This window comes from Trichomycterus rosablanca, chromosome 1 (assembly GCF_030014385.1).
Source record: "Trichomycterus rosablanca isolate fTriRos1 chromosome 1, fTriRos1.hap1, whole genome shotgun sequence".
Classification (NCBI taxonomy): Eukaryota; Metazoa; Chordata; class Actinopteri; order Siluriformes; family Trichomycteridae; genus Trichomycterus; species Trichomycterus rosablanca.
This window is the reverse complement of record NC_085988.1, coordinates 67,270,571-67,288,243: the sequence shown is the minus strand read 5'-3', so window position 1 is coordinate 67,288,243 and position 17,673 is coordinate 67,270,571. Positions and strand designations below refer to the sequence as shown.

The 17,673-nt window shown below is 37.3% G+C and overlaps 1 protein-coding gene across 1 annotated transcript in view; it reads right to left on the bottom strand.

The window, feature by feature from the left end:
- col7a1l (collagen type VII alpha 1-like) overlaps positions 1–17,673 on the bottom strand; it is a 78,936-nt gene that overhangs the window by 59,980 nt on the left and 1,283 nt on the right. The window contains exons 2-11 of the mRNA XM_063008367.1: positions 8,744–8,924; positions 7,340–7,499; positions 6,090–6,183; positions 3,973–4,146; positions 2,670–2,833; positions 1,765–1,894; positions 1,414–1,530; positions 1,140–1,295; positions 633–749; positions 392–538 (exon numbers count right to left, since the gene is read on the bottom strand). Of these exons, the coding sequence (XP_062864437.1) occupies positions 392–538; positions 633–749; positions 1,140–1,295; positions 1,414–1,530; positions 1,765–1,894; positions 2,670–2,833; positions 3,973–4,146; positions 6,090–6,183; positions 7,340–7,499; positions 8,744–8,924 (1,440 nt within the window). The remainder of the gene's footprint in view (positions 1–391; positions 539–632; positions 750–1,139; positions 1,296–1,413; positions 1,531–1,764; positions 1,895–2,669; positions 2,834–3,972; positions 4,147–6,089; positions 6,184–7,339; positions 7,500–8,743; positions 8,925–17,673) is intronic.

Here is a 17,673-nt window from a genome sequence, read left to right as displayed (position 1 = left end):
CAAGTGTTTTGACACTATGCTTCAGTTTGAGTTCAGACAGATCTATATGAATGTTACAGTCCACTATTGCAATAATTTTTGATTGAATTGCATGCACATTATTCATAAGTACACAGTGTTTAAAACTGACACAGTGATTAAGCCAAAATATTTATTTACTAGTTTTTGGTATATGACACACATCATGCATGAGGGGTCTTTAATGGCAAATATATAAAAGGGTGCAACCTGGTACATTACTGGAGGAGCTATGTACTTAGCATAAGAATAAATCGGGACAAACAAATCCTTATAGATTTGTTACTAAGCTACTGCTATTCTATTTTTTAAATGCACAGTGTTTTGACATCTGCATTAACAAGTACAGTATGAGTAATCCTTTCTAACTTACATGTCTTGGCCTTGGTAGAGGTGACAGGCCCTTCTACATCCACAAACACAGGGTTGATACTTATAGTGTATTCTGTGCCAGCATGTAGACCTTGCACCATGTAAAACTGAAAAGTGCCTCCCAAGTTTACACTCTCAACATGGCCCTCTAGAGAATAAAAAGTACAGTTTTCACATGTCTACTTTTTAAAATAATTTTTAAGAAATATTTTTGTTTTTGTTTGTAGTGCAGTACTGTGTACCTAAAGATAGCCAGGTAAGCCTGTAGCCAGATGCTCCTCTGACTGGGAGCCAGCGAGCCTGCACTGTGTCTGTAGTGGCATTTTCCACCAACAGCTGCTTAACAGGAACCAGTTTCACTGCAGTACAGCAATTATGGACATTTCAAATGACAAGAATCACATTTCATACAATTTAACTTGATATTTGATTTTTGTGTTTAAAAATATTTACAACTTTACTGCCATCTAGTGGTGAAATTATACACCTCCTAACCTACCTACCAGCCAACCTAAGATCAAGTGTATGGAAAGGGATATGGTATGTTTCAGCAGTCAATTATTTCTGCAGCAGTTATTTTTCTGTGACTAAATTAATTCAAAATAAAGTTTAAGATCCTTGACAAGTTTTAACTAAACCAACAAAGGAAACAAAACCTTTTCCATCCTTTCTTTTTTCATTTGAGGTTGCTATATCAGTAAATCTAACTAATCACATACAAGTTAAACAGAGAGGAGATAAAATCATACATGTTCTTCCACTAACAGACACAGCCTCACTGGGTCCCTCTGGGTAAATGGCGTAGATGCTAACTGTATATATTTTATCCTCTTCCAAGCTGTCAATCACGTGAGAAAAAGTGTCACCCTGAAGCACCTGCTCATAGATCATCCCAGGTCTGTCAGCTGGGTAATAAAAAAAAGACAATTACTAAATAGTTTTCCATAAGTAAAAAAGCCAGTACAATCTGTATCAGTTATATCAGAATAGTGCACTGGATATAAGAAAATAACTGCAGTTTACATCGAGGGATGTAGATTTGGTATGAGTCCACTTGGCCTAGAGGAGAAGTCCAGCCCAAACGCATAGAGTAAAGCCCTTCCTCAATCACACGGAAGTTTGCCACTGGTGGTACAGGAACTAAGAATAAACAAGCACAAGAGTTGGCAATGTAAATGATGACAGACTGGTTTTAAACAAGGCTACCCAAACTCATCACTCTTAGCCTTTAAATATTTTACTTGGGCTGCCCCTTTCAGACTTTTTTTTTTAATGATTTTTTGTAGAATTTAAGACAAAAAAGTAACAATAATGATGTCACTAGCTAAGTCACTTTGGATTATTACTACAAGACATATCAATGACATGACTTACTCGTCTCTGTGATTATAGTAGAGGGTTCTCCAATTAGTCCAGGGTAGATGGCATAGAGGGTGAGGGAGTACTCAGTCTTTGGAGTCAATCCTGTTATTTTTGTAGTCCCCACATCACCCTTTAAATCAATCTGAGAGAGTGGACATTTTCACAATTAATTATTAGATAGTTCACAGTGGCTCATTCCTTCCCATTAATGTTTATATTGCTAAGAATTTACTAAAAGGGAAATAAGGCAAATGTAAATAAAACATGTTTCTATTTGATGGTCACACATTGTCATCCCTTGTTACCCTTTTATCAATCAAAAGGGACTCCCACAGGTCCATTACTGACCAGATGTTGGAACATTCTGTGCTTTGCAATGACAATAACATGGTAATAACATAGAATTGTGTGCTGTTATAGTGTGAGAGAACATCTGAAGCAGGGGTTTTGGGATAAAAGACCTCAGTGTCATTGCTGGAAGGACAATAGTGCGCCCACCAAAAATGTAAAGCCAACAACATCCTGTAATCAAAAAGAGTACACTGATAAAAGACTAGAGGGAGATTAACACACCTTGTGCATGGAAAAAAATAGCTCTAGTCTCTTGACTGTACACCTACAACAAGTATATGTGTTCCTAATACAAAGGCAAGTATGGAGGGTATGTGTTCCTTATAAAGAGGCCAGTCTGTTTGGTATTTGAACACCAACACATTAACTTAAGGAAACATCTTAGTTAGATTGGTCATTTTGCCTGTACTTGTCTTGCCTTAAAATTGTGTGTAGGAGAATTTGTAAACAAGTGTTATATTAAGTGATTGTACAATAATTTTATCAACTGTCAATATAATTACAAGAATTAGGTTTTAAGTGACATACTCTCTCTGTGCATTTCTATGCCAGCCCATAGATCTTACCTGTCTGGGCTTTACTGGGTGAAGGTGGTCCTTTGGAGACTTAGGGGTAATCAGCAGCCTGTAACCTGTCACGTCTCCAGTGGCCTGACTCCAGGAGAGCCGAAGAGAGCTGTGGCTTAAATCACTCACCTGCAGGTCTCGAGGTCCTACTACCTTCTCCACCTCTATGAAAGAGATAGACAGAAATTGATGGACACACTATAAAAAGAGAGTAGGATAAAGCAGGGGCAGAGGAAATGCAGGCATGATGGAAACTACTGCTAAAAAACATTTTGGCCAAAATGAGATTAACACAAATTCCACCAAAGTCCAAACGCAGCTGAGTTAGCAAGGCATGTTTGGTAAAAACACTACACAACAGCAGAAGTAAAATGAAAAAACGGTGAATATCTAAACATCAAATCTACTGTGTAAATCTTCATCTTTATTTTAAATTTTGAAGTAACACCAGAATGTAATTCTTAGAAGTCGTAAGTCGTTTTTAAAACCACTTGCCTGCTTATGCTAGCTAAATTGTGAATTCATAAAGTATTTAGACCCCTAGACTTTTTGCCCACTTTATTGTGTTGTGGATTTGATTTTGAAGTGTATTCCATTCTTCAAGTCAGATCCTCTTAAGCTCTGTCAGACTGGATGGCAAGCGTCTGTGAACTGCCAACTTCAGGTCTCTTCACATCTATGTTTGATTTGGTTTGTGTCTGGCCTCTGGCTGGGCCTTTCAATGACATTTTGAGATCTGACCTGAAGCCACTTTAATGTTGTTTTGGCTGCAGCCTTCTGGACATTTTTATGTTTAAAGGTAAACTGTTGCCCCAGACTAAGCCTGAGTATGCTCTGGAAGAGGCTTTCCTCAAGGATGTTCCTCTGGCTGCATTCTTCAGTCCTTCGATTCTAAGTCTCCCTGTTACTGTCACTCAGATGCACCTCCACAGCATAATGCTGCCACCACCATGTTTTACAATAAGGATGTACTTAGCTAGGTGATGTGAAGTGCCTCTTTATTTCCAGATTAGAGTGCTTGCAATTCTGTCTAAAATTGTTATCCTATCAGACCAGAAAAGCTGTATTTTTATCTATCTCGTGTTGCCTTAAAGTGAGGGTCACTCTAGTGGTGGGCTAGGGTATTATACTGTATTCAATTAAAGTGTCACTTTAGGAGTCTAAAGGAAAATTAGTATTTAATTAATGGACATTATGGGCATCCCAGCAAATATCTAAAAAATGTTCATATTTTAGTTAAGGCCTATTGATAGTGTCAATAATGTGAGATTTAACCCATGGGTGTTTGTGAACAATGCTCTACCTGGTGGTGTGTGTTTAACAGGACGAGGAGGTTCAGAGGCAGTGAAGCACACTCTTCGTGAGAGTTTGGGAAGCAGGTGTTCTAGGTAGGAGGAATCAGGACTAAGCAGCAGGTGCTCCTCTGGAGGCTCACTTACTATTCTTTTCAGCTCCTCTGGATCAGCATTTCTCACACCTGAATAAAACATGTACATATCAATGACCTTCTGCTCTGCATTTACTTAAGCCTGATTATTTATCATCTGCAATGACTGGCAAGACTGGCAAAATGTATGTCACTGAATATGAGCTTGATAGTCATGCCATTCCAAAACCCCTGGAATTAATGTGTCATATGTAAGTATCAATACACATTTGGTACATGGCATGCAGTCTCGGGATTTGTCAACGGGCAAATGAGGCCTCAGGTGTAACACTGCACCAGAGAACCAAGAGAGGGAAATTCAGTAAATAACTAAAGAAACTCAGTAAAAAAAAGCTGCCACACCATCACTGGACATAACATGAGTCCAGAATGAATCCCCTCTGACAGCTACACACAGGAATGCAAAAAAAAAAAACTCAAGAAAGCTACTGTGCCTACCGCCTGAGTTCCTGGGAAAACAGAACTAAACACCAGCTAAAAGACTAGAAAAGGAAGCTGGCAAAAATACAGACAGTAAATTAGGTAGAAAGTCAGAGAACTCAGCTGAATTACAGTTACAGTATTTAGATGCAGCAAATACTTTTGAAGCACAGTTTAAAGACAATTGCACTTTAGGTCAATGTGTGCCCCCATCCCCCTGTCAGCCAACATTGGCCTGGCAGGAAGGCAAGTAACATGTTTTAATGATTGAGAAAAATGCTTCTCTGCCAGAACAAATAAAATCCAAATTTCACAAGTTTTTTTCTTAAAATATTAACAAAAATCATCTGGGTCTTAAATATACATGCAGCACACCAAATATAAAGTTGCTTAGAAATAGCTCTAGGTTACATATCTAACATTGCCTAGACTTTTTCATTGTAATGATCCAGGCTTAGTCTACATGTGGTGGTTGAACTCACCCTTTAACTAGAACTAGGCACAGAAAGTAACAAGCCATGATAAATTCTTATGAATTATTATAAATTACGAGGTCACGACACATAAGTAAAATAACACCAAAGATTGTTTTACACCATTAAATAATTATTCTAAGTAGATGTAGGTACATTTTTAACCAACCAGATTTTTTAGAAATACACCACATAACACTTAAAAACTTAAAAATATATTTGTTCATTTGCTTTGTTTTTGACAAAAAAAAATCTGTTTTAATTATTTAGTCACAAAAAAGAACATCTGACTCTCAACCAGCATCTAAGAATGTTCAGCATGTTCAACTTCTACATCTGTGTGTGAACAGCTAACATGTGAACAGATAACATGTGCATACAGTATATTCCACACATCAAAACATCAGCTTTCAATATATTTTATTATTTTATTTATTTTATGCTGCATGTTAAATGTTAAGCACAAAATGGTTAAAAAAATTGTACATGACAAACTACAACTCCGGTTCAGTCTTTTCTGACAGAAGGAATAGAAGGTATTCTACGTATTATGTGAAAACTAACCTATGGTGAAAAAGGCATACTTCAGTCAAGGCCACAATAAAACTGTAAGCATCAAAGCCGAATGTGTGTAACTGTGCAACACTAAACTATAGCAGTAAATACCCACACTTATAAACTGTAGCATTTAGTGATAGTAGTAAAAGTGATCAATGCTGGATGTGTGATCTTCTCTTTTAGATGTGTGTAGATGTGTGAAACTAGGCTAATTTATTTATGCCTCTCGGGCACAGACTGATTAGAAAGTCTGAGTGTCTGAACACAAAAAGACAAGCCTGATGAGATTTCGCTGCAATTAACCAGCCACTCTCTAATGAGTTGTAATTATTTCTACGCTCTGGGCATTGAGATGGGCAAAGTGTCAAAGAGTCAAGCAACAAGAACCACCACTCACAAACACACCAACCTAAGCAACATTAACAACTCCCAATTTGCTGATGTATATTGACGGACTAGTAAAAGAAATAAATGAAGCCCACATAAACATGAAATCAAAGAAGTGTAGAGTAAGCTACTTACCAACAGCAAAGAGAGAGATCCCACTGTCAGATACTGCTTTTGCTGGTCCATCGATCTGATCATCTGATCTGCCATTAGTAATAAGCACCGCAATCTGAAATCAGACAGGAATAAATTACATTTGGCTCTCTCTGTGACATGGTGCAACGATGTTAATATGGTTAGGCTCTAAACTACATAAAAAGAGCCATTAGGTTTGGTATTTACATAACATCTGTTTATCCACTTTCTCCATTGTGGGCTGTAGACACTTTATGTCTTATGTTTGTTACTTTATTTCTATTCCTTTTACCACCTATATTACTTGTGATATTTTTCTTTTTTATTAGTGGCCTTTTAGCCAAGGTATTGTTTTACTTTGAGTAAACATTTGCACTTGAGTTAATTTCTTTTTTCTGCTGGTGTGGCAAGCTTCAGTAGTGAGGCACAACCCACCCCATTGAAAAATTGTTTTATTTTCTTGATGTACACAAAACAGAATTTGTATATACAGTATATCTATATAAAATTATTTCAGTACAGGGTTTTTACAGCCACTTTTCAGAGGACTGTGTCAATGCAACACAGTCTCTTAGTTTTCCCTGGCAAAACTAAACTAAAGCCACTAACCATACTCTCTAAACATGAATTGTTTGTATATTTAATGATTTAATGTTACACCTGACATATTTTAACATACGTAATTCACAGTCCATAATGCATTCAGATACCCAGACCAGTAGATAATTTGGCATCAGAAAAATGCACCAGACTGAATAAAGTTCAGCGGAATCATTATGTCATTATGTTTCAGTGTGTGTGTGTGTGTGTGTGTGTGTGTGTGTGTGTGTGTGTGTGTGTGTGTGTGTGTGTGTGTGTGTGTGATCTGATTTTAAATAAAAGGCGATCTGTTGTTCATCACAGCAACCTATCCACCTGCTGCCTCATTTGCAAATCAGTTGCTTCTCTCTGCAGGACAAGCATCTGCATCCAGTTAGAAATCTAATGAACTCATTTCTGCACAGATATTGTAACATTAAAGCTAATGGATTAATATCAAACCAAATGGGCTGACTGACACTTCTCTGGGTTATCTGGCAGGGAATTCTGCCTCTTAAAATTGAGCAATATTAAATACTGAATAACACAATATTTATATAAAAGCCATTACAGCTAGCCACATTTCAAACATAACCACAAGTAGTTTTCCAGCTTAGTAAAAACAAAAAAACAAACATTAATTGTCACTTTCATATTTGTTACTTTCACACCTTTGGAGTGTTTTCCCGAACAATTGAGGGGCTGAAGACGGACTCCACAAGAAACTCAAGTGCCAGACCAGTGCGGCTGCCTCCTCCCTCATATGGCAGCTCTTCCACTGCATTTAACACCTCATCCAGAGTAAAGAAGTCTGTTAGAGCAATGCGCATTCTGAAAACATAGAGCAGAGGGATTAAAATACAAGTATCTCACACTTAGTGTATAGGCAACAACTTAGCTATCATAAACCTTATGATAAAGTTAATAATAAAGTGCATTCTTATATGCAGAAGAGCACAGACCAGTGATCTTTTTTCTTTTATGGGGCACTGTGGCTAAAAGTTTTCATACCAGCCTGGGAGGCATTACAGCTGATTTTATTTCAAACAATTATTTTTGGTTTTTAAAGGCTACAAGGCTATAAGTTTTTAAAGCCTATGTATAAGTAGCCTATACATTCCCTTCTACAAAAACTGGTACCCCTGAAAACCAATAAAACAGGCTGTATTATTTATTTTTTTATCTAAAGATCAATATTGTACTCTCAATATTTTATTCAAAGCTTTTCTCATTAGACATCCAATAATTTTAATAAAAATGAAAATCTTATCATTAAAAACAATTCTCAAATATGTGTGTCTCACATTTACAGATACCAATGTCATTTAGTTTCAGTACCTTGTGCAGCCTTCCTCAGCCAAGATAACATCTTGGAGTTTTTTATATGATGCTTTATGAGACTTGATAACACATGGCAAGGGATTTAGGACAATTCCTCCATACAGAATTTCTTTAGATCTTTCAGATTCCTAGGTCCACTCTTGGTAGATCATCCCACATGTTTTCTGTAAGATTTTTGTGTTGACTTTGAGAGTTGAATTATTGAATTATTATGTGCTTTGAATTACTGTCCTGCTTAAAGATCCAACCATGACTGAACCAAGTTTAGGCCTTCTGGCCGAGACAGTCAGGTTTTGCTATCTGCTCGTACTTACAGCTTCTAAAATTCAAGTCCTCGAACTAGTGCCCTTCAAAGTTTCAAATTTTTTGTGTCCAACAAACCTTATTTAGCTTGTATGCTAATAACCAAGCCATCCATGTGTTTGAAAATGTGCAAGTCAGTGAGCCTTCATTAATGCTGCTGAGAATTCCTGCTTTTAGCCAGGGGTTTCCACATTTTTCTTTCATAAAACCATATTCTTTAACTTTTATTAATCTGGACTGGAGAGCTTTTATTATACCACTTGAAAAAATAATCTTCTTGTCAGGTGTGCCCCAAGGAAAGGATGACCCTAGACGAACATGTGCTTAAGTGCCTTGCTCAAGGGCACACCAGCAGAGTGGTTTTCTAATTAGCCTCCTAAACTTTGAGTGAACTCATATCACATTTTGTTATACTGTATAATCTACTTCACCTTGGGACATCTGCATAGACTGTAACTCCGAAGCGGACTCCTTCTGATCCTACCAGACTGGTTTGGAAAGATCTTATAATTTCAGCGATGAATTCTTTTATTTGCTGGAAGCTGGAAGGACCCACCGTCCACGACTCATCGACCATGAACACGATGTCTGCAGGCAGGGCAGTGCGACATTCTGTACAAACACATACAAGCATTTGTACAGAAAATAAAATAAATTATATACATATATTTGTCAACATACAGTCAAATTCCATGTTTTGTTGATGATGTGAAAAAACATTACCTCATTTTACTCAGAAAACATTTAAAATTATGTTTTAAAATTATGTTATAGCACATGTGACCCCTGTTTCATGCCACAGGCTAGTACATGCATTTTCTCACACTTGTGCAGCAGCCAGGCACTGTTTCAGTGGAGAGCAGAGAGCACAACCAATATAGAGGAAGACACAGGGCTCTCTGTAGCAAAATCCATAAATAAAAATGAACAGATATACTACAAATACCCATGTACGCAATTCTAATACCCACAGTATAGACTCACAAATTTCATAAAAAGAGTGGAGGCTTTTATGGCAGCCAAATCAACACACATTGCATCTGTTAAATAGTGTCAACTGGAATGATAACAATAAATTTAATAAATTGAATTAGTTAATTTAAGTCAACGAACACCGAATGATTCTACAAGTGGTTTTGTTAAACACGACCACTAGAGGACAGTATGGCCACAGAAATGTTCCCTAGATTTTCATTAACCACTGTCTGGTCATTGGAAGTTGGTGATGGAGGGTATACTAGTTCCACCGGGAAACTGGACAGGGCACCATTATAGGACTTCACCGAAAACATTCCTAATATTTAATTTCTTTCCTTTCACTTTAACATCTTTAGTCTGCAACTTACGACGGTCTCAATCATTGTGCAGTATCACTGGGTGAAGGGCATAAACAAATGTGGCCATGGTGCCAGTGTAAATACTCTCACATACTCACGTGTACATGGGAGAAAACCAAAGTACTTAAAGGGGGTAAGTTCGGGGCTTATTACAAAAGTACTTACACTGTAAATTCACCAAATCATGTCTTCATGGACCTTGCTTTGGGCACAGAGACATAGTTATGCTAGTACAAGAAAGGGTATTCCTCACAAACTTTGCAAGTTGGAAGCATATAATTTATATAACTTAATTGATTTAACAATTGGATAACATTGGATGTGACTGAAAGACATCAACTTTAAGGAGACTGGTGTAGGGGTAAATCTTATACATATTTTTAAAACCTGTTAATTCTGACCAACTTTATCATTTGAGTTTTAAGTCATCAGTATAATTGTCCTGCATATTGCTAAAAGAAAAGCTATTTTGATTTTTACATTTGTGAAGTCTTTCAGAGAAAAGAAATTAAGCCTGTAGGTAAATGACCTTTTTAAAAGAAGGTAACTGGAAATGTGGGTGTGGATTTGACCCACCTTACCATTTAAACCAGCTGTGTTGCAGAGGCTACTCTCTCTCTCTCTCTCTCTCTCTCTCACACACACACACACACACACACACACACACACACACACACACACACACACACACACACACACACACACACACACACACACACACACACACATGGACAGACATAAACCAAGTCTAAGACATTTAGCTCCCAAGGCTTAAAGAGGAGAAACTAATATCCATTTTGAATCAGTCCATCTCAAATGTGTTTGAGTCTGTTTAGATTAATATGTTGTTAATTTACAGCTTTGACTTGGTCTTAATTTGCATTCGTAGATACAGTGACTGTGTTTACCAACAACGGTTTCCCAATATATTCCTGAGCATATGTGGTTATATTTATTACAGAAGCATGTCCGTTTTTAAGTTTCATCTGCATATAAAAGTGATTAAAAGTTACATGAGTTCTATATTGGTTTTTAGATTTGCCTTTTATGTTCAGATATTTTTCTGAATACCCATGACCCAACTTTTTAAAATGTATTGCTGGCCTTAAATTAGAAATCAGCCTATATTTACGAAGGAACAACATGAAATTTTTGAAATTGGTTTTGTAGTTTTTTCAGGCTATAGTATTATAGATTAGGAACTTATTTAAAGTAGTGCAATTTTCAAAAAATCCTAAGAGCATTTTAGTCATCAATCTCTTTTCAGTGGTATGGGCAGTGATAGTCTAGTGGGTAGATCTTTGGGCTATCAATCGAGAGATTCTCAGTTCGAATTCAGGCTCTGCTTTGCAGCCACTGTTGGGCCCTTGAGCAAGGTCCTTAACCTGCTCCATGGGCGCCGTACAAACAAGCAGGGATATGCGGAAAAATAATTTTATTGTATTGTACTGTAAAGCATTAGTAAGGCTGGAAATTAGTCCTAGAAGTGTTGGGTAGAGTTGAGGTTAGACCTCTATTGGTTCTTCTGGATCAAACGTTTTTGATAGACATGAGCTTTGTCATGATGCACAAAACAGGAAAAAGGTCTTTCTTTACTGAAACTGGTCTTCAAGTTTATTCAATCAAAAAGCTAATGACCATATACTTTGACTTTTTGCATTGCAGACAGTATGAACCCAAAGTATTTAATGTTTTGTCTGTTCAGTTTTACATGTTAATATACATTTATTCATGCATTTCAACAGGTACATTTGAGAAGGAAAGATGGGCAGAGGATCAACAAATGCTTGAGAAAATGATTGAAATGTTTAAAAACTATATTCCTCAAAGAAATGTTGGAAGAGTTTGCATATTTCTCCCTTTACAGTGCATAATTTAATTAAACAATTTAAGGAATGTGAAGGAATTTCACTGTGTATAGGGCAAGGGCGCAAGCCAAAGCTGAACATCTGTGATCTCCAATCCTTCAGATGGCACTGCATCAAGAACCATCATTCATCAATAGCTGATATAACCACATGGGCAAGGAATTACTTTTGTCATGCTACAATATAGAGTTAGACCTAAAAAAGTTATTTTAAATTTTACTGTGCAAAAAAGAATGTATGTTTATGTTAAACCATGTCCTGAAGCAGTTTCAAGTTCTTTGGGCTTAGAAGCATCTGGGATGGACCTTGTCACAGTGAAAATGTGTATTGTGGTCAGATGACTTAGTATTTCAGATCTAAAGACTGTTCAGCAACAGTCCAAAAGTCAGGGTATGTCATGGTATGGGGCTGTGTTAGTGCCCTTGGCAAAGGTAATTTACACTTTTGTGATGGCAGCATTAATGCAGAAAAGTAAACTGAGATTTTAGAGAAACATATGCTGCCTTCAAGACGTCATCTTTTCCAGGTACGTCCATACGATTTTCAACAAGACAATGGATACAGGTACTGGACTGGCCTGCATGCAGTCCTGGCCTTTCCCCAACAGAGAATGAGAGAATGAACCCTGTACTGTTGCACACCTTAAAATGTGTTTGCAGGAAGAATAGGGCAAAAAAAACACCTAAAAACTTGATATTGCTTGCTTGGTATCATTGCTAATCCATCAACTGTCATCAGTCCTGATCTCCAGCCTTTGATACAGTAAATCACATGATTCTCTTGTTTACCCTCTCCTCCTTAAAATAACTAGTTCAAAATGGCAGCGTATAGCTTTCTACCTAACAAGGCAGTCCTACTATGCAATCTTTCTACTGGTGCCCCACAGGGCTCCATACTTGATTCTTCTATTTTCTATCTACACCTAAACTCTTTGTAAGGTCATATCCTCCTATGGCTTCTTTTACCTCTCTTATGCGATGATACTCAAGCTATTGTCATTCCCTCCTTCAGACATACAAGTCTCAGCCCGCATCTCAGCATATCTGGCAGATATCTCATTATGGATGTCAGATCATTGCCTGAAACTTAACCCCAGCAAGACAGAGCTGATATATAATCCTAAAGATCTGTCTCCATGTCAAGACCTAGTCATTTCTCCTGAAGAAGCAGATCAAACCATCTGGTAATGTACAAAAGTTGGTTGTCCTGAAGAACCAGCTGTCCATCTTCACTCATGTAGCTAACATGACAAGATTGTGCCATATCCTTCTCTACAACATCAAAAAGATTTGACCATTTCTCTCTATGGAAGGCACTGAGATTCTCATCCAATCACTTGTCATCTTGAAGCTGGACTACTAAAACTCCCTCCTGACAGGTGCTCCAATTTCCACTATTAAACCCCTGTAACTGATTCAAAATGCAGCTGCTCATCTGGTTTTCAACAAACCCACACACTGCCACATCACCCCACTGCTGCATTCTTTTCACTGGCTTCCTGTAAATGCCTGCATTCAGTTTAAAACAATGATGCTTGCCTACAAAGTCAAAAATGGTCTAGTCTACCAATGAGAATTCAAAAAACCCTGTTCTGTACCACGCAGCCCTCACTCGGCTTGATACACCACTCAGAATTCAAGGAAGACACGCATCAAGGCTCTTTTCTGTACTAGCACCCATGAGGTGTAATGCGCTTCTCCTGTCTGTTTGAACATCAGTCTCTCACCATATTCAAAAGACAATTAAAGACCCATTTCTTTACTAAGCACCTAATTTGAAACCATGCACATACTAATCTTTTACATTATTTAAAAATACCTTCTATCTGTACTTTGGTTCTAACAGGGTTTCAGCAGATTTGTGTTTTTAGACCGTTGTCTAATTGTACTAGAGCAGGAAACTGAGAAAGCACTTCTGTAATTCACTCTGGATAAGAGCATCTGTACCACGCAGCCCTCACTCGGCTTGATACACCACTCAGAATTCAAGGAAGACACGCATCAAGGCTCTTTTCTGTACTAGCACCCATGAGGTGTAATGCGCTTCTCCTGTCTGTTTGAACATCAGTCTCTCACCATATTCAAAAGACAATTAAAGACCCATTTCTTTACTAAGCACTTAATTTGAAACCATGCACATACTAATCTTTTACATTATTTAAAAATACCTTCTATCTGTACTTTGGTTCTAACAGGGTTTCAGCAGATTTGTGTTTTTAGACCGTTGTCTAATTGTACTAGAGCAGGAAACTGAGAAAGCACTTCTGTAATTCACTCTGGATAAGAGCATCTGTCTAATGCAGTAAATGTAAATGATACCTGTCAACAGTGAGATCCGTTTGAAACTTTATAAGCTCTTTTTGATTGATTGATTGATTGATTGATTGATTGAGTACTTTATTAATCCCCGAAGGAAAATTGTGGATTTTGCTGTAAGATGCTAATTTTAGGAAAATCCTACTAGAGGAGCTGAATTTTATATTATGGTACATAATATATTTTTATATTGTGGTAATCAAAGTCACTATAATTAATGGCAGGTGTCACTGACTACTTTTTTAACTTCAGCTTAAACGTGATTGGTTAATTCTGAACACAGCCACACCCCCAATTATAAGAGGGCATGCACACTTGTGCAACACAGATTATATGTCACAATAAAATGAAAATAAATGTGAAATGTTTTATCTTGGTCTGATTTTTTACATCACAAAAACCTGGCATTTTTTATATCCACTGTATATGTCCTCTACAAGGTAATGTAAACTTTGACTTCAACTGTAGTGCAGCAGTCCTTTTTTTAATGGTAATCATGTTCCTAAGCTGCCCTTGAAGGAACTTCCTGATCAGAAACATGATATGAATGTCTGTATGAGATTATAAATGACGTTAGCAGACCTTCGAAAGGCAGACTGCAAGAAAACAGAAAGGCATTATATTTTATATGCCCAGAAAAAGTGATATAGTTAACAGTATTGCTACACCCCCACCGTTCTCACAAGTTCTGATTTCCACTTCCTTTGTAGGATACGCTACATTAAACACACAAATGTCTATCCTTCTGGAGGAGAGACAGCACATCTATTCTCAGTGTTGGCATTTAGAATAGCCAAGCTATCAGAAAATACATTACTTTTTCAGTCTTACTAAAGTCACTTGAGGTAATATCTACAGTATAAGTTGAAAGTTAATGTGTAGGTCTGTGTGCAAGAATTTTGCAGAAAATGAAATAGTGAAAACTTATAGACTGTGTGACAATTCCACGTCTCCACTGACAACCAAATTTGAGAATAACTGAGCACACATTTGCTTCAGGCTGCCTTTTGGATTCAGGCATGTCCAGCCGGAAGCCAGGTTCAAATCAGATGAAGTGGAAAATCAGTTTAAGCGAACAGATGCCATTTCTCTCTCTGACTGAGCGTACAGGTGAGAAGCATATGCACCATGACTAGACTACAGGGTAAGACGCCTCTCCTTTAAATCTGATTTACATAACATAGTACCTTCCTGTCTTTCTTTTCTCCTCTTCTTCCTATCTTTATCAATCTACAACACCAATATCCAAAGCTTAAACAAATGCAGTAAGAAACCACATGTACTACCTTGTCTGACTACCCCTTGCTTCTATTAAAAGAATCTTTTGAGGATTAGCATCAACGCCCATGCTTCAGAGGATGACAGTAGCATAATACACCAGTGACAGGTAAAGACAGAATGTTTATACAGATCATATGCCTCTTCAGCTTGGCAACAGTGCAGCTGTCCTGGCTGAAGAGAAACCTTTTTTGTACACAAAATTTAGCATTTAAAAAAAATGTTTTTTGTTTTTTTTTATGATTGTGAATCATTAAAAGTTAAATATGTGGCTCTGTTGAGTTCTATGCACACAAAATACATTTTATGAAAAACATGCATACAAAATGTTTAAATGTTTCCACAGAAAGATAAATGCCAGAATCTTTAGAAAGCTGTATGGAAGCTCTTTTTCAAGAGCATGATTATTTAGACCAGAGGTTACAACTGTTCTAAAACTGATATATTTGGGTATAAAGTGTAAATTCTTTTTAAGCTAGGCTGTGATCCTGGGCAATAATTGTTGGTTTGGCTGAAATAAGGGGTCTGGGGTTCTGGATTTGGATATGGACTAGGGCTGGCACCGATAAAAATCGCTTTATAAATGATAAATCGCTCACCTGAGATAAAAAAATCTTGTCCCAGCTTGGAGATCTCTCACATCCTCAACGATTAATCCATTAGTGTTATGAAATAAAACAAAAAACACCGTTTCCCGTTTTCCAGCAGGGTTTTGTAATAAGCGCACTTTGGTTTTTAATAAACTAAAAACATGACAGAACTTTAACAAAAAATCTCAACTCTGCGTCAATTCTAATTGGTCCATCGCATTTGACTGACATCCACATCTTCCAATTGTAGACACTTTTGTTAAACAAGCCAAAAATGCTGCTAAATGTTCTGTGTGTAACAGTTAAAATAAAAACAGCAGTTTTGCATAAGTGTGATGTTGAAGTTTCTGTATTTATTCCTTCAGAATATTTGTTTCACAGTCTGAACATTGTTATTTAGATAGCTAGTTTAACCATGGTGCATTGAGACATGTATTATTACTGCTTAGTTGTTTGAGAGGAGAAATTACGGTATTGGATTGGTAGCGGTATTGGCAGATACTCAATTTGCAGTATCGGTATTGGACATAAAAAAGTGTTATCGAGCCAGCCCTAATATAGACTGAACTACAGTATGTCTGAAAAAGATCTGCCATAAAGTACCATAGTGGTTGAACTATTTATCATTGTTTGTAGTTTCTCTGTGATTCTGACTTTTTAGCACTTGATTTGCACATTAGTAAATTTATAAAACACTAATTATTCAAGGGGTATTATATCCAGGGGTCAAATCACCAGCAGTACTTTCAGACAGTCGGGCATCTACATACAGACATGACAGACATGGCTACCTGACCATACTAAAGTAGTGGTAAAACATGAAACTGAAATAAAATAAGAAAAAATATGCATTGGCATGATTAGGCACTAATCCTAGACAAAAAGGCCTGGCTATTTCAATTCATCCCAAAAAGGAGGTAAGTATGTGTGGGGGGGGGGGGGGGGGGTAGAGAGAACACATTTATTTTCTCATACCTATCAGTCACATAGATGACAGTCAGAAACACCAATTTTAAGTAGCTGTGTAGAATGACTTAGCTTCAGGGCATGGTAGGTGTTACATGTCCTCATCAATGAAATAATGCCTACACACATACACATGTCATGTATGCACACCTGTGTGCACACACACACCATGTATAATCAGGTACAGCCTTCAACCCTTTGTAGATGTTTTATAGACAAAATGTGCCCTTTGTCCCAAATATTCTGGAGTCAGACTCACAGTAAGTCAGAGTATAAAGATTTACAGCAGTAGATGAGTTAAGCTGATGTACCAGATTTGTACATCTGCAGAAGGCATGCATGCATTTAAAATGTTTGTGTAGATGTTAGATAGGTATCTGTTTTAATACCGCCTGGAGCTTTTAGGCATTGCAACTGCCAAAGTTCTTGCCCCACTCGATAACAGGTGTAATAAATTAAGAATATACAGTATCAATGTGATGCTCATAGACAAAAATACTAAATAGTTGTAACTATTAAAACTTGGCACTGGTATTAAAAATGCCACAATTCCAATCTCTGCAAGGGAAGACTTTATTATACAACCTCAATTCAGAAAAAGTTGGGACAGTATGGAAAATGTGAATAATATGAAAACAGTGTTTCTCAAAATTTAATCTGACTTTTATTCCATTGCAGACAGTATAAACCCAAGATATTTAGTGCTCAGGCCTTTTCTGTTGGTTTTACAAACACATCTTATGATGTACAACAATACATGTTGTCGTGGTCACATTTTTTTTGTTTTAAAATTCTTCACACATTCTCTATTGGGGACAGGTCAGGACTGCAGGCAGGCCAGTCCAGTACCCGTACCCCCTTCTTCCGCAGCCATGCCTTTGTAATGTGTGCAGCATGTGGTTTTGCATTGTCCCTGGAAAAGATGTCGTCCTGAAGGCAGTATACGTTGCTCTAAAATTTCAATGTAACTTTCTGCATTAATGCTGCCTTCACTGAAGTGTAAATTA